At 38.8% G+C, this 18,552-nt stretch overlaps 1 protein-coding gene across 1 annotated transcript in view; it reads left to right on the top strand.

Moving 5' to 3' along the window:
- The window catches only part of DIAPH2 (diaphanous related formin 2), a 628,603-nt gene that overhangs the window by 457,474 nt on the left and 152,577 nt on the right, over positions 1-18,552 (top strand). Inside the window, exon 17 of the mRNA XM_082646850.1 lies at positions 9,762-9,857. Within this exon, the coding sequence (XP_082502976.1) occupies positions 9,762-9,857 (96 nt within the window). The remainder of the gene's footprint in view (positions 1-9,761; positions 9,858-18,552) is intronic.

Raw genomic sequence — 18,552 nt, forward strand, 5'->3', positions numbered from 1 at the left:
GGCCTCGAAGACCAAAAATCTCCGTTACAACTACTCAACTCTGCTGTTGTAGCTTGAAAGCAGCCATAGACCAATACATCCTGAATGAGTATGGCTATGTTACAATAAAAGTTAGGTACTGAAATTTGAATTTGGGGAAATTTTCATGAGGCATGGAAGATTATTCTTCTTTTAGTTAAAAAAAAAAACATTTAATATGTGAAAACCATTCTTATCATGTGGGCTGTACAAACACAGGTGTTAGGCTGCATTTGACCACTGGGGCTATAATTTGCCAACCCCTGCTCTAGAGACATACTCTTGAGGGTCTAAGGCTGGTTCTGTCACCTCTCAACCTTGCGAACTTGAGTGAGTTACTTTACCCAAATATGCCTGTTTCGTTACCTGAAAAATAGGTTGGCGTAGGGATCCAACATCCCTTAGAACAGGGCCTGACATATAGTAAGCTCTCAATAAATGACAGACATTATTACTATTCCTAAGTCCAAAAACATCTTTCTTTTATCTTTTCAGAAAGTCACTGAGATTTACTTTGGCTGATGGTTTTGAATTTATTATCTTTCCACGTTTGTTTTTGCTTAGTTCTCCCTTCACAAGTGTTCCATGCCCTTAGTAAATGATTGATTCTGATAAGACACACAGTATTTCAAAGGTATCTTTGAAATATTGATTATTTAAAATATCGAACGTGAGATATTTTACCAGAGGCATCAACAGTGGTTCTGGTAAGCGTTAACATTCAGGTTTATTCAGGCTTATTTATAGAGTGTAATTTTCTTCTCCCAATCTTCTAGCATATAGGTATGTAACTGGGGAAAAAATGAATACACATAAACATTACTTTTTAACTACCATTTACTATCAAGCTGTCTTACCGCAGGTGGACTGCCCAAAAGGTGCCTCTGTCCATAAAAGTTCCTTCACTAAGACCACCAGTAGAAATCCATTCAAGTGTGTTAACAGGCAACTCTTTTTTTTTTTTTTTTTTTTGCGGTACGCGGGCCTCTCACTGTTGTGGCTTCTCCCGTTGCGAGGCACAGGCTCTGGATGCGCAGGCTCAGCGGCCATGGCCCACGGGCCCAGCCGCTCCACGGCACGTGGGATCTTCCCGGACCGGGGCACGAACCCGTGTCCCCAGCATCGGCAGGCAGACTCTCAACCACTGTGCCACCAGGGAAGCCCAACAGGCAACTCTTTAAAATGCAAATACATTAGGGAAAGTTAACTCACCAATTTAGCTACTGTGACAGACTTTGAGGTGATACCTACCATGTAGATATTTGGGGAGAAATCACTTTATCCTTTACCATTCATCACTCTGGAGTGGAATATCCATTAGCTTGTGACCCTCTAGTACAATATTTATTTCATGACAAAATGTACCTATAACATTAACCTTCAATTAAAAGTGGTAAGGAATAGTAGTATTCACTATGAAGTTTATCTGAATCTGATAATTCCCTTCACTATAGGAAACTGTTCATTATCTGTTCTGGCAAGGAGATGCGATAACAGAATGAATGAACTCTCTAACCAACATTTTCCTCTATAGTTTTAACTTTAATTGCTCTGAGATTAATTTTGCTTTTTGGTACATACCACTGTGCAAGGCCTCAACCTGGGAGCATAATGTTTTTCTGTTTTGTTTTGCAAATCTTCAAGTGCTGCATAATGTTATTACTAGTCTGCCCCTAGCTCATCCTGTGGTTTCTGGTAATTTCTTCTAAGCTCCTCTGTCCTCTTTTCCCTCTTGAAAGTTTTCTTCTTTTGAACAGGAGCATCTGCCTTCATTATTTCCCTTAGAACTTTATACATTCTATTTATGCCCTCTTTTAATCGCTATGGAATAATATCTTGATTTTTTTAAACACTTTTCGTGGCCCTAAATTACTTCATAGACTATTATCTTAGTTACCATCTGTTGGTTTGTCAAGTCACCATTATCTCCATTCTTCACTCACTTCCAATTAAACTGCAAACTAACAAAAACCTCCCATCAGGTAGAGGCTTTCTAGATGTTTGTGGACTGCAGTAGAAGTTGTTCAGGTTTTTGTCATGTCTTACCTCTTATTGTGTTGAATTATAAGAGCTATTTGTCAGCCCCAGGCCTTCATTTTTTTCAGACCCCAGAGAAGGAATTTTGTTTCCCTCTTTTTTGATAAGTGAGCAGTCTTCTAATTTTGTGTCATCTACAAATCCATATATCTTGCAGCAGGGTCTTAATCTGGCCCGTAATAGGTAGCATGAAAGAGATTGAATCTAACGCTGATTTTTCTTGCCCTCCACTTGTCACTGCCTTCTTATTCTGTCAGCTTCCATTTACCACTGCTTATGACCTTGCTTACAAAACCAGTTTTACTGTTCTTTTACCAATAATGCCAAAATTGACTATTGTACTTTGCCCAGGGTTATATACAGAAAAATATTTGTCACTGCAAATTCAATTGTATTCTTTGCAGAATTTCTCACCCACTCTGGTCTATTTTGCATAATACTGTGAGGCTGATCTTAAATGTCACCTTTATCATGTCATTGCCTTGCTGAAGATCTACCAATGGCCCTTTAGAGGCCCTTTCATCACATTCAAACTTCTTACTTTGATACCCGAGGCCCTTTAGAACTTTGCTCTGATGCTCTGCTCATGGTTTATCATGTACTCCATGCATATTTGATTTCAGGTGGCCACGCTGATTCAAAACCACCTCAACACATTTTACCCTCTTAAACATTACATGATATGAACAGGCAAAACTAATATATGGTGATAGAAATCAGAGCAGAGGTTGCCTTTGATTGGTGGAGGCGAGAGGCAACTTTCTGAGGATGATGGAAACATTCAGTATCTTCATTGTGGTGGTGGTTACATGGGTTTATGTACTTGTCAGAATTCATCAAGCTGTACGCAAGATCTGTGCATTACAATATTTGTAAATTTGTACACAGACACATGCACACACACAGAGGAAGTGAGCAAGTAAGCATATGCATGTACACGAGGAGTTAATAAATCTAGACTTTACAAAACTGCAATGAGGTACCACCTCACACCAGTCAGAATGGCCATCATCAAAAAGTCTACAGATAATAAATGCTGGAGAGGGTATGGAGAAAAGGGAACCCTCCTGCACTGTTGGTGGGAATGTAAATTGGTGCAGCCATTATAGAGAACAGTATGGAGGTTCCTTAAAAAACTAAAAATAGAATTACTATATGACCCAGCAATCCCACTACTGGGCATATATCTGGAGAAGATTCTAAAAGATACATGCACCCCAGTGTTTGTTGCAGCACTATTTACAATAGCCAAGAGTCAGCCATAAAAAAGAATGAAATAATGCCATTTGCAACAACATGGATGGACCTAGAGATTATCATACTAAGTGAAGTAAGCCAGACAGAGAAAGACAAATATCATATGATATCGATTATATGTAGAACCTAAAAAAAAAAAAAAAGATACAAATGAACTTATTTATAAAACAGGAGTAGACTCACAGACATAGAAAACAAACTTATGGTTAAATAAATTAAATTGTTTTTTAATTTTTTAAAAAAATCTAGATTTTACTCTCTTTAAACTGGTCACTATTCAACGTTTTAAATATTAATTTTTTTTCAGGGGCTTAACTTAAGCCCTAATTCTTCCATGAGCCTTCCCTACTCTTTTTTTTTGGCTATGCTTTTTAAAATTTATTTTTATTTATTTATTTTTTTGGCTGCGTTGGGTCTTTGTTGTGGTCCATGGGCTTCTCATTGAGGTGGCTTCTCTTATTGTGGAGCACAGGCTGTAGGTGCACAGGCTTCAGTAGTTGCAGAACGCGGGCTCAGTAGTTGCGGCATGCGGGCCCTAGAGTGCACAGGCTTCAGTAGTTGAGGCGCACAGGCTCTAGGGCATGCAGGCTTCAGTAGTTATGATGCACAGGCTCAGTAGTTGTGGCTCACGGGCTCTAGAGCACAGGCTCAGTAGTTGTGATGCCCGGGCTTAGTTGCTCTGCAGCATGTGGGATCTTCCCCGACTGGGGATCGAACCCATGTCCTTTGCATTGGCAGGTGGATTCTTAACCACTGAACCACCAGGGAAGTCCCTCCCCTACTGTTTGAACCCATGGAGAACATAGTTTTATTTTTTAAATTATTTAATCTACCTAAGTATTATTTTGTGTGGTAGGGTCCTGCCCTCATTAAGAAGCCTTTTGCTTCTTTTGGTTCCCTTTATTTACTTTTGGGCCATTTTTATTGGTTGATGGCAACTTCTTCAATTTTGAGTGGCTCAGCTTTTCCAGAAAGCCTTAATTATATGATTGAGAATTCAAGGAGGCAATTGTAGTGAATAATGAAGCCATTATGACCAGGTTGTAAGGATCTTAGGGAATGATTTTTATGGTATTGGTTTTACTTTAGTCATTTTTGAGGAATAATGAGCTAGAGTTGGGTGTTAGTTAATGGAAAAGTCCAAGGCACTAGATGTTTAGGTTCCTAGAGGAATAAGGGATATTTAATTAATAATGTTTGATTAAAAAGGAAGAAGAGCTCAGAGTATTTTCAAAATTGTAAAGGGTCAGAGATTTTACTCTTCTTGCATGCCAGCAAGTCAGCTGCCACAGTTTCAGGGATGCCGGCAGAAGACACAAGATTCCTGGTTCAGAGACAAAGAACTGTTATCCACAGCACAGCAAGCAGTGTGAGCTTCATGTTCAAATTGCTTTCCCTTGCCCTCCAACTCCCACAGGGTGATACCAAGGTGGGCCCAGGTGGATGCTAGGCACACAGTGGATTTGTGTTACGTCTGAGGAACCCACGCTTAAAGAACCCAAATCTTTTATAATGGACTGAAAGCAAACCTGTCTGACATCTGCCCTAGAGGGAGATATAATCTGTCTTCAAAGTAAACCTACCCTCTGTTCTGGAGGGAGACACTGTGCCTTCAAGGCCGTTGACTATAAAAAATTCTTGAAAGGATAGTCCAGAACAAAGGTCATCAATGCCTGTGCCCACAAAATATGCAGAAATGTGAGAAACCCATAGGGAATTCCTTCTATATAAGTTTGTGCTAGCCATCGGGGAATAGTCTTGCATAAAAGTGTCATAGAGATCATTAATTTACCTAGTGCTAATTTTAATCTGTGGCATCTCCAAACTCTTCTGGAGAAATGAAGTCGACACAACCCAGGTATGCATTGATGCTGAAAGGTGAAATCAGGATCCACTGAATGACCAACACTGTTGGAAATATGAAATAGAAGATACAAGCCATGCCTTTCATTTTATCCAAAGATGAGTAGCTCACACAGAGCCCACTGGACTGCACGCAACCCTTCTAGCTCCTTAATACTGTCTGTGATCTAATTTCAGGATGAAAGATTAGAAAGTTGCCTCTGAATTGTTACTTCTCAGACATGCCCATATGTTACTGTTTTAGTGGCTAAAAAGCATTACCGATTTCTCCTTGATATTCTTTCACTCAGTAAAATAGGTATTGTAAGTTTTAAGAAGACGCATTTTTCTATGTAATTCAATAAGGTTATTCTCTTTTTCAATGAAAAATAAAGCACTTAAAAGATTTTTTTTTTCCTGAGTTTGATCTCATAGACCAAAGGGGGGGAAAAATCCAAACAGCTACTCACTACTAATCACATCTAAGTAAGAATTAATGGTTCTGTGAACTTGGAAATTCTAAGTGAACTGTCAACCTCACACAATTCAATCACTGACCAAATTGCAATGAAACTTATTTGAAATGAAGGATAACTTTCAAATGATCCTGTTTGCTTTCATTTTGTTTTAGGAAGACTAACTGAAATATAAATCTATAATATATTCATAAAAGCTTTATTCCTTAAGGTTAAACATTTCATGAAAATTTCTCTGTCCCTTTGAAAGTTATCATGAAGCAAATGAAAAAGTAATGGTGGACTGGTGGACTAAAACTTATATTTCTTTCCTTAAAGGCGTTACTGATGTTTACAAAGACCTGGATTTTTTTTTTTTTTTAACAGAACCATCTAGCATATGCCTTCTCAGCAGGAGCAATATCACCCCCAAGGGAATCAATATTGGTTCTTGGAGAGGTGGGAGGAGAAAAATCTTAGATATTACAATGGTTTGTGACCTTCCAAAGGACCACAATACATAAGCAGATATATAGTTATATCTGTAAATATTAATGTGGAGGGGATTAGGAAAAAGATATCTAACAAGGCTCTGTTAAGGGAGGAGGGAACGATAATGGAAGAAAAAAGTTGAGAAACTGATCTGACATAACATTTTTTTAAGTGTTTTCAGATGGCAACCACTAAATTAAGCAAAGGGATTTATTTGTAATTCCTCTCTACTTTATGTCATATTTGTTCTTTTCATCTCTTTAGTCCATAAAAAATATAATAGCTTTAAAGAATTTTAATGAAATGACACCCATAATGTTGTTGTAGATTCTTTTCATGTTTGTATATTATTTATGTAAAATCATAAATCCTCTTTGGTATTCTGTTCTCGTCACTCGTATACAGATATTCATCTTTCTACATAGTCTTCATAATGACTGTTTTTATGAGGATACCTGAGATTCAGTTGTACCGCAGTTCTATTCCGGTTGTACTTCTGTGTCTAAAAAATCCTTCCGTGTCTTCTTTGCAGTTCTGCTTCTCCTGACTGCCTATTAAAAACTGAGATCCTCAGGAATTGCATCCTATGCCCCTCCTTCTCATACATCTCAGGGTCATCTCACCGATCTTCCAACAGCACCCTCATCTTTAGCTCCAGCCCAGACTTCACTCCTGGGTTCCAGATTCATATTTCCATCTTAGTTCCTGGACCAGGGATCAAACCCATGCCCCTGGCAGTGGAAGCACAGAGTCCTAACCACTGGACCGCCAGGGAATTCCCCATATTTCCAACTTCTTACTGGATTTCTCTACTTAGATATTCCTCAAAAAAAATTTTTTTTTTCAAACCTGTTTATCCCTTGTCCTCTTGACACTTTTTCTCCCCGTTGATCTCACCCTTCCAGCCAGGTCCTAATGAATGTACTAATACCTTTAAAATATTCCTCCTCTCTATTCACTCTGCTAGCCCTTTAGTTCAGTTCTTTATCTCTTACTTAGACAATTACACTATACTCCTAAACATCTCCCTGCCTTCTGTCATGCCATCCCCAGAGTCATCCTCCATAGTGCTGTCTGACAAGTCTTTCTAAAGTATAAATCTGATCAAGTCACTTCCTATATTGCTTATGGCTGCACTGCCCAATACAGCAGCCACGAGCCACGTATAGCTGTTGAGCGCTTGAAATGTAGCTAATCTGAAGTGAAGGATGAAATAAAAACATGTTAGGTTTCTGAAACTTGCTCTAATAAAAGGAATGTAAAATATATAATTTTTGTATATATTGAGTTAAATATTAATATATTAAAATGCATTCACCTCTTTCTTTTTTAGTTTTTAAATATGGCTACTAGAAAACTTAAAATTATTTAAGTGGTTCACATTTGTGACCTGCATTATATATCTGTTGGAGAGTGCTGGCTTATAAGATAGTGCTCAAACCCATATCATCATGTTAAAAAATCAAATTCAACTGAGTAAATTTTAAAGAGCTAATTGGATTTATTCAATGAATCATAAATTGTGCAGCATCTCATCTAGTAAATAGAAAGGAGCTCCAAAGAGCTGTACAAAATGGAAGACTTTTATAGGCAGAAGGAAGCAAGACAAGGAAGTTCTTCTAGCAAAGAGTGGATTGTTCAGACAAGGTTACCTTCCTTTGTGGGACAGTGGGGGGTCTATCAGGTAGATTTCCTTACTAGTGTTGACCAGGAAATTCCAGATTGAGTGGTTAAGATTACATTCCTGGGAAAGACTGAAACTGCAGTTAGGTTAAGTATCAAGTCTCTGGTTGGTGATGTGAGTCTTAGCACAAGTGACTCCATTTTGGGCCTGTTGTCTCTTTTTTAACAACAGAATTATGATGTTTCATCATCTGGCCATCACTTGCCTAGTTCATTTCATCTTCTTCTAGCTGTCATGCAAAGATTGATCTGGGTTCCTACCTGGGCTCCTCCACATGCCAGCTGTGCAATCTGGAACAAGATGCTTAAACTCTCTAAGTTTCACTATACCCAGCTGAAAAACAGAGATAGTTCCTGCTTCAATATGCTGTTGGGAGGATTATAAGATATAACCAATATGGGAATTCCCTGGCGGTCCAGTGGTTTAGACTCAGCGCTTTCACCGCTGTAGGCCCGGGTATGATCCCTGGTCGAGGAACTAAGGTCCCACAAGCCACGTGGTGTAGCCAAAAAAAAAAAAAAGATATAACCAGTGTGAAGTGCGTACTGCATAAAATTTAATTCTTCCAGATACATTCCAGCCACGCCAGACTTCCTTCATTTCCTCTTTTCTTTCCATTGTAAAGAGCAGGTCATGGTTCAGATGTGTCTGCAGCCTTAATATTCCTAAAAGTGCACAATCCTCTTTCCCTATTTAGTCACTGAGGTTCTACTTTCCCTTTATTTTTCCCGTTTTCACCAAATATTATACCTGAGAACCTCTGTGTTTCCTTTTATTTTTTCACTCAATATCCTGTCCTAAAGAATTCATTTTAAAAAGAATAAATGATTGTAACTTTGAGGAAATCTCAAGTCAAATGAAGAGCATAATCAAAAGAGATTTTAGCTTATTCTTGCCCCATAAGAAAATATTTTTTTCCCTGTGATCTGACACCCCACAGTCAATTCTTTAAACAAAGTAGGATTTAAATTTCACTTTGGAGTAACATCAGAAATAATTTCTTCTCCCTCACTGCCCCCCTTTTCTTTTCTTAAACCTCCTGCCTACAAGTGTCCTCTACCCCAGACCCACACACTTAGCTACCACTCAAATTAACCACCTGGCGAGGGTCCTTTTCATCAGTGAGGCCTGTTGAGAAGAGGGTCCTCAGCTCACTGTGGATCATCCACAGCTTTGCAGAGAGTTTCTGGCAATGGACACCTTGTCCTAGCAAATCTTAAAAGTATTTTTAACAGCCAGAATTGTCAAAGATAAGAGTAGGGTGAAATGTTTTATATACGTTTCCGTTAGGAATTTCCATGAACATCTCTGAGTACTCCACTCACAGGAAAAGTTTAGAAACACAACAGCATTCTAAAAGGGGTGATGAGACTCTGGCTAATGTCTCTCAAATGTAAAATGTGGACTTTCAGATGATGTGGTCACCTTTGCCTTCTGCAATGTCAGTGTTTCAAAATGGGTAAAGGATATGGATTAGATAGGAACTGAATGCAAGTGTGTTTTGCAAATAGTGTCTTTTAAGATAACCGCAGATGATGGTTGAATGCTTAAGGTATTAATACAATCAGTATTTAACCTTGTGTAACTCCGCTTCATCAAATCACGCCCTGCACGTTGATTGCATTAAGCCGGGTCAGTGGTTTCTTGCTTAGGAATATCTTATAAGAATCTGAACAGGAAGGCAGCAGTAGCTGATCAGCTACTGTTTATTTGCATACTGAGCATGTCATCAATAATACAAAAGACAAGGTCTTTAAGTTGAAAGAACAGTGGGATTGGCATGAATTTTGCTTAATGGTGCGTAATAAGCAAAGTAGTCTGTGGTGCCAGAAACTGACAGGATCCATTATGTTAAAACAGATATATGTCTTTAATTTAGGGGTATTATGTAAATCTGACAGGAGTTTTTCCCTTTATTTTCCTGTAGTTTAACTTTAATTGCTCCAAGATTAATTCCAATTTCTCCCTTCCTCCAGAGGGTGATGAGACAGGCGTGATGGATAATCTTCTAGAAGCCCTGCAATCAGGTGCAGCATTCCGAGACCGCAGAAAGCGGATTCCAAGGAATCCAGGTAAGAGCCATTCCAGCTCACATGGTATTATAGAATGTAAGTGCTCAGAGCCAAGTACCAAAAATAACCCAAAAGACGAAAACAACCTTTCTCATGAAAAAAATGTTTTTAAACAGTTGATCTCAGTTCATGTGTGAAATCTCAGCAGGCTTCTATATCTACGTGATCACAAGTTTCAACTTGGTAAAAGCATCTTCAAATAACTGTAGGCTTTGCAAAAAAAATTTAGAAGCAAGGATTCCTACTGTGTTTCATATTAAATATTTTTAATTGTGATTTTATGAACATGTGGTTTGAGTAGAAGATGGTTTAAAACCATAAATGTAATTAAATCATTCCAAGTAATTAGCCCTAATGATGTCACGTTAGCTATTTACAGGTAAGGAAACTGAGATAATGCTCCTTTCCAGAGGCCATTTTGGCTTTGCAGTCCATTGTCCATTCTCCATGTTACTAAAGAGAGGACAGGCACAGATGATCCAAGATCCCCAAAAGTCCCAAAATGTTGGAACCCCCTTTTTTTGTTTGTTTGATTAGTAACAAAGCCACACTATGAAAATCGATCTCGGAGGAAGAAAAAACATAAAAGAAGCAGCACAACCTCACTCACTCAAGTGGACCCAGAAAGTTGTCTGCCTTTTCTCTTCATACCCTATGACTGAAGTAAATAATAGCTCCTCTCAGAATAATCCAAGTAGGCTGAGCTATCCATCTCCTCTAAGGAAATTTTTATATTTTTAATTCCTATCTTTCTTGAAGTAGAGGGAGAAACTAGGTGTGTTGACTGTAAAAGCTCTCTTCATGGGCTGTAGAGCTATACGGAGACATAAATGAAAAAAGGAAAATTAATAGTAAACGTGGAAACTCTACTTAATTTAGATTAGTAAGATTTGCCATGAATAGCCTACAATTCAAAAATATCCTGTGTTTAGAATAGAAACGATCACATTTTATTAAAATGGTAATTGGTACCTCTCAAAACCATTGTACTCCAACAAACCAGTGAAAGAAATGGAGCCCAGAGCAGAATGGTCCAGAAAAGCTTTTGGCAATGGTGAAATTCATGGTGGAAGACAATATAAGTTATATTTCATCTTTTTCATATTTGAGTGAATCCCGATGGGTACATTAGCCTGAATGTTAGATTTGGTTGAGAGGACAAGAGTGTTTTGGTTGGAGTGTAAGACCGCTTTGTGTGGATGAAAACATTGCAGATGGCCTACAGAAAGAGTGGAAGACTGCAGGAAAGAAACTTAACATCTATATTTATATGTCCATATTTTTTACAGTAATGGTGCATGGCAGAATGTTAGGAGCACTACTAATCTGTCCTCAATCTTTACCTGTAAAATGAGAATATTCTATCATGCTACCAGAGGCCCGTGCCACCTTTTAAGGAAAATAGAAACCTTCCCTGCTCTTTCTTGAACAGTCAGAGCATTAATAGGCAGTGGAAGCAAACTGAAATAATTTTTCTATCAATTCTGTTCTCTGTTAAGCAGCTGATAAGTAAAAACATGTTATTCTGTGCCATAAAAGAACTGCCATCATCTTTCTAGGCTGTTTATTTTTAAAATACATTTGCTAAGGCCCCTGTCTGACTAGTCTCACACCTCATACTGACTCTAGAACGACTGTACTGAGAGAAAGAGATCATTCCATGGGGTTTCTGTGAGTTTGGTACTCAAGGGAATATAGTGTTGTCAACTGTGAAACACCAAGAATATATTCACAAACTGCATAATTTTTTAGTACTGATTCCAAGTAATCTAAATTGGGACCTCTTTTGCTTTGTAGTTGGAGGGCCTCCATGAACACGTAGGGTCAAAAATATCAGCGCACTTATCCCTGGCAGTCATTCCAAGTGGCAGCAGCCAATGCAAATGTCTAGCGGTAAGAAGAAACTAGAAGGCAGACGGTGGCAGTGATTGGTAAAGCATCTTGGACATCAGTAGAAGTACTTGAAGGGACGGGGAGGGGAAGACAGGCACAGAGTTAGCAAGTCTGCCAAAAACTCTCCTGTCTGCTTCCCTCTTTCTAAAAACGACAGAACTAGGGGGCTTTTCCAGATTTCCTCGCTGTTTCTGCCTCTCTTAGCTAAGATCATCCTTTCCTGCTGGCCTCCTTTTGTTTTCACTTTCCTAGGCACCTTATTTGGTTCCTTTCCAAGATCCCATTGACTTTCTATTGCTACACTTTCCCTGTTTAACCCCAGCATCCTTGCTCCTGTCCAGAAACCTCTACTTCACCATGATGAGATAAAAGCAGAAAAATCAAATTATAAAGAAGGCTGTTTTCTCCAAGTAAAGTCGTATCAGAGGAAATAGTCAAAATATCTGAAATCAGAGTGAACCACAGACAGCAAAGAGGTACTGCTCTGCTTGCCAACCCCATTATCATTGCTTACAGATGGACACCCCGGCATGTAAAATACAGAGGCCTACAATTGTGCTTCTAATTGCAGTGTTTTCAATTGCATATTTAAACAAAATCAGGTGAGTCTGTATTCTTCATTAGAAAATCAGAATATTAATAAATGGTATGATTAGTTACCGACATTGCAAATCTTCCACAGTGAGCCGACGTTCCCCTCCCCAAGAAGAACTCATATTAATTAACTCAGAAGGAGCTCCCAAATATTGCCTCCAGCCCATTCAGCTGAGTGTGTTATTTCAGTTAAGGGCACCAAAACCATTTTAAGGGAGACGATCATATCAGCAGTGTTATTGAAAATATAAATAACTGGTATAGCATGGGCCCCAGCCAATCAGAACGTGCACAGGCAATAAGTAGCCACTATGGCTGCTACTGGCTGTATTGCCCAGATTATGGCTGTGCTAGTGTCAAACTTGAAGCTTAGGAAATGAGCCCCTAAACATTTATTCATGCATTGGACCTCTGTTCTGTGAAAGGTACTATGCTGGACATGATGGCAGATGCAGAAATAATTAAGTTTTCCTTCGTTATAAGACCCTTGTGTCTTATAGGAAAGATAAAAAAAGACAGAAAGACTACAGGATAAGGCAGATGATAAGGGGCATTATACACCAGGTGTTAATAACATACTGTGTGAGTTCTGAGGAGGGAAATATTGTACCATATTGATCTATCAGAAAAAAAATCATGGAGAAAAAGGCTTTGAAGGATGAGTATGGATTTCAGCAGTAGGAGTTGGAGGTGGAGATAGTGGGCATTTGAGTCAAATGAAACATCATTAAGACTTTAGAAAGTGCAAAGCATTTTGGGAGAATGGCAAATGGTACAGCTAGTAAGAAAATAGGTTATATAACGTGTAAAAGTATGGAGATAATTCTGGAAAAGTGGGTTGTTACCCTATCATACAGTGCTTGAATAAGAGACTAAGGTGTTCGCATATCATTCTTTAGGCAATGGGAGTATATTGTTTTTAGCAGTGGAAGAATATGATCAAAGCTCTATATTAGGACATTTAATCTATAGGAATGTAGGTGATGAATTAGTCATATTCTTAGTCATATGACTAATTCTTAGTCAAAAGGAGATAATTTAGGGGAAGGGGAGTAGCCAGGAGTCAAGGATAATCCTAGGGTTTTGACTTTGATTAGCTGGGAGGACAGTTGGGTTATGAGAGAAAACTATTAAGATCAGGAAAAAGGAATAGTGATAGAAGACAAATTCAGTTTTGGGCAAGTGAAACTGAAAGTGATAGCAGAGCATTGAGGTCAAGATGTCCAGAACTTTCTTGGAAATATGAGTGTAGATTTCATCACAAGAGGTTGAGTTTGTGAGATTTCTGGTTATACTTTGGAAATGGAAGAGATTATAAGAGAGATTATTAAGCAAAAAGAGATCCAAAACCACAACCTTGAAAATGCCTCCCCTTTGGGGCTAAAAGTAGAACTAGCAGAGAAGATAGACCAGGAGCAGTTGGGTATGTAGGAGGCCAATCAAGACATTATTATTCTAGAAGCAAAGGAAGGCAGAAAAGTGGGCATTTTCAATAATGGCATATGCTACAGTGGAATCAAAAAGGATAAAGACCAATGATTTGCCATTTGGGAGCTTTCTAGTGACATTTTAAGAGCATCTTTTCAATATTGGAATGGAATTGGGATCCAGAATGCAGGGACTCAGCAGTGAGTAGATGGTGAGGCTCTAGGGGTAGATAGTATTCATTCAACAATGAAACAATTCTATTGGATGCCCCCTGGGCATCACGTGCTGGATTGGGTACTGAGGATGCAACACCAAAGAGGACTCTTGCCTCAAGGTGCTCACGTACCATTTGGGAAAACATGAATATAATCCACGTGATACAAGTGTAGTGCAAGAAACTAACATAACATTTCAAATCAACTATACTTCAATTAAAAAAATTTTTTTTAATTAAAAAATGCAATGCAATCTTATATGTGCCATAATGAGGTAGGAATCGTGTGCTCGTGCAGCACAGGACATAGGGTAACTCCCCGCATCCCCTCCCCTCTCATCTTTATATTCCCTAGAATATGGACTACACTTTCTAGAAGTTTGGTTTGCGAAAGGAGCATCTCAGTTTTCCTTAATTATCTAGGATGGATTTATCATCTATAAATTTGGCCAAATCTTTCTGGACCCTCTTTGTTACAGCCTGTGTTAGCACTTAAGGTAATAAGTCCCATATGTTTACAATCTACTTTGTAAAGAATTGCCCATCAGTATTCCCGACTTTGTCATTATAAGATCAAAGGTAAGCTTTGGAGGAAAAAGAAACACATAACGAAAAACCTTGCAGGAGTAAAAACCACACTTAAAATATTAATACACAATGCCACATCTGTTTTCTTTCTGAATAGCTACAGATACTTAGAACATGCTTCTTCTCTTTGAACCAACTCCACCTCTTCCTTCTTTGCCCACTGTAAGTATAAACAGGCTTCTCGGCAATAGATAGATATCTAACTTAGCTATTTTGGCTCTGACTAGATTTTGATATATAGTTCTAGACATTAAAAACACACACACACAAGAAAAGCATTATGAAGAAGTGAAAGCAGGAAACAAAAGAAATGTACTTTGGTTTTAGAACCACTCATGGCAACCAAGAAAACTAAATTTGAAAAAAACAGAAGAAACTCTGGAGACACATGATCCTACTTTTATGAATCAGCAAGATAAAAGTCTGAATGAGAAGGTATAATTTACCATTTGAGAACAGAGAGGAGACAAGAAACAATGATATTCAACAGAGGAAAAAACCAAACTCTAAGTATTAGGAAAAGTATTTTCGTAGCAAAACAAAATCCACATTTTCTTGGGCCTCTCTACCTCACAGTAACCACTGTTCCTTCACTTTCACCTATAATACCATTCATTTCCCTGCCTGCTGTTTGCTATAGCAACCGACACTCTCCTGCCTTCACGATGCCGCTGTGAGAGGTCAGTGGCAAAGTGGGAAGAAATGCCTCTCTCTTCCTTGAGTGTGACACTCCACCTATGTACAGTGTGACACTCCACCAAGGTACCAAGATAATATACTACTTAAGCATCAAGGTCTTACCGACATTTTTAGAAAAACAGCTTTCAGGTTTAAGTTATAGCCCTCTTGATCTCCATAGGATTTGGCCCCATACAGCAAGGCCCAAAGACAAGCCCATGTAGTATTCAGTATCCTCCTCCTGTTTTGATGACCAGGGTCTGTTGGGGTTTTACGTTTGTTTTTCTTTTATTATTTTTACTAGGTCAAGCTGGTCATTCATTCTAAGCTGTTTACTTCTTTCTCCCTGTGGAAGAGTTCTTTCACTTGAGCCTCCTCAGTCTCTGTTTCTAAGTGTTAGAATCTTAGAATAGCCAACTAAACCCCATTTTGTCTATACTACAGTTATTAGATTGGAATGTGCAGTTCAAATTTAGTAAAAAATGACATTATGCAAACAAACACACAGCATTCATCCAACTATTTAGCTATCTATTTATTTATTTATTATTATATATTTTTGTGGTACGCGGGCCTCTCACTGCTGTGGCCTCTCCCGTTGCGGAGCACAGGCTCCGGATGCGCAGGCTCAGCAGCCATGGCTCACGGACCCAGCCACTCCGCGGCATGTGGGATCCTCCCGGACCGGGGCACGAACCCATGTCCCCTGTATCGGCAGGCGGACTCTCAACCACTCTGCCACCAGGGAAGCCCCTATTTATTGATCAAATAGTAGGGGCCAGGCAACAGTGCTAGGACCCTGGAGGTCAAAGATGGATAAAGCATGGGTCTTGCCCTCAAGAACTCAGCGGCTCATGGGAAAGACAGAATTATACATAATGTAAATGCTATGATATAAGTAGGTACAAAGTGCTAAAAGAGGAATAAACTGCCTGGAGAATTCAACAAAGTTTTCATGATGAAAGTGGCATTTGAACTGTTTTGAAGGATGAATAGTAGGTTGTCTGGAGAACAGGGGGAATGGTGGCAAATACATGCAATGGAGACATGGAAGGGAACAGTGGTAATGATGAAAAGTTTGTTGCAACAAAAAGCCAACACACACACACACACACACACACACACACACACAGACACACACATGAAAGCAAGCGGGGTTGAGACTGGAGATAACCAATTTGGGGAACATTTGCATGTATATGATTATAGAAACCTTGGGATCACCCAGGAAGAGTATGTCCAATGAGAGGTAAAGGCCAAGACTAGTGCCTTTGGGAATTACAATATTTAGGTGGAAAATAGAGGAATCAACAAAGGGCACTGAGAAAAGAAGAATAGTCAGAAAGGGAAGAAGAGAAACAGCAAAAAGTGATGCCTGGAAGACCGAGGTTAGAGAGAATTTCAGAATGGAGAAAGTCAGCAAGGTCACATCCTGCAGAAAGTTAAGTAAGTAGAATGATGACTGAAAATAGACCAGTGGGTTTGTCAGCTAGCAGGTAACAGCTGTCCTTTTCCCGAGCAGTTTCAGTAGAATGGTGAGGACCAAGAGGGAGGATTTAATGGATTAAAGAACAAAGAATGTCTTTTGTTCCTTAAGTGCTGGCGCTTGAAGGAAAGAAAGGGAGTTAGAGAATGAAAAGATAAATTGAATCTCTTCTAGAGATTCTGACAGGAAACTCTAGATGCTTTCAAGGGTCTTGAATGGCATTGCCAATCATAAATTATGCCTGGTTTTCCTTCCAAATATAGGACACTTTTCCCTCTTAATTCAACTGTATTTATTGAGCATATACTATGTGATGTACTTAAAATACTTTAGCATGCTTGGCGTTTTACAGTTAACAAAGCACTTTCTCATCTGTTGTGTGTATGTGATTCATAGCCATCTAGTAATGCGGAGTTCTGTTTGCATAAGTTAAAATGAAGGACATTTATGGCTCATACAGAGAGTTTAGCTGGTGGGGGGTGGAGGTGGGGAAGGAGACAGAAGGATCAAATAATCCTCAGGCCAGCCACTCAGTGTTCTCAGGAGCATTAGCTCGGTTACCTCTTGGCAATAACTAGAGGGTGAATTCTAGGATCTTGGTGAAATGATCAACATTTAGGTGACAGTTAAAAATACGAAAGCAGGTAAAATAATCCGGGGAAAATGAGTAGAGCAGCGGACAAAGGGAAAACCCTGGAGAAAACAAACATTTGTGACACTGGTTCTCAGCCCTGGCTACACACTGGAATCACTTTGAGGTCCTTCTAAAAAATACCCATGTCCAGTTCCTCTCTGAAGCAATCAAATCCAAATCTATGGAGTCAGAATCTGAGCAATAGTATATTTTAAAATTAATTCAGATATACACTACCAAATATTAAATAGATAAACAACAAACACCTACTGTATAGCACAGGGCACCGTATTCAATATCTCATAATAGCCTATAATGGAAAATAATCTGAAAAAGAAGAAATATGTGTGTAATTGAATCACTTTGCTTTACATCTCAAACCAACACAACATTGTAAATCAACTGTACTTCAATTAAAAAAAAAGTTACTCAGGCGATTTTAATGTGTCACAAAAGTTGACAACCACCAATTTATGGGACTAGCTCGGAAACCGAAGCACATAAAAGATAGCATGAAGGGGTTTGTTCTGGAGGAGTGGGGAGAAAAAAGCTAGTGTGGTATCGCTGAGGCCAAAGGAATAGAGCTTTTCAAAGAGTAAGTGCTGAATAGCATCAGATGTAGCCAGGAGGACCAATAAAGTAAGGATTGGGAAGGATCCAGTGGATTTAACTGTTAGGAATTCTTTGGTGACCTTAGCAGAAACAGTTTTAGGAGAGTGTGTTTGGACGGGGGTGAGAGTGAGGCAGATGCCTTGAGTTCTAAAATGCTATTCGTTTTTAAGGCCACTTAATTTAGTGTCTTTTATTTTCATCGCTTCACGTGAATCTTATGATGAAGTGTGTACGTGTAGTAGTTACTTAATTTTTGTTTTTTTCTTTTTCTTTACGGAAATTAAATTTTACTTTCAGGACAGACACATACATGTATTGATTAATAAGACATAGGTTTGCATTAGGGAGGCTAGAAACAAGATTGCTATGTAGTCTATCCTTGATTATTCTTTGACAACTAGAGAACAAATTGAACACAGACCATTTATGCCCTATTTATATGCAAAATTGTTCTAAGCAAGCACTGATGATGTTCTCTATAGAAATTTCAATCACTTTGCTTGTCTGTTCTCCTACACAATATAATCAGCTCTGCTGCAGATTTCTTCACTGGTGATCTCTGCAAGCT

Source organism: Grampus griseus (genome assembly GCF_964374135.1).
Source record: "Grampus griseus genome assembly, chromosome: X".
Lineage (NCBI taxonomy): Eukaryota > Metazoa > Chordata > Mammalia > Artiodactyla > Delphinidae > Grampus > Grampus griseus.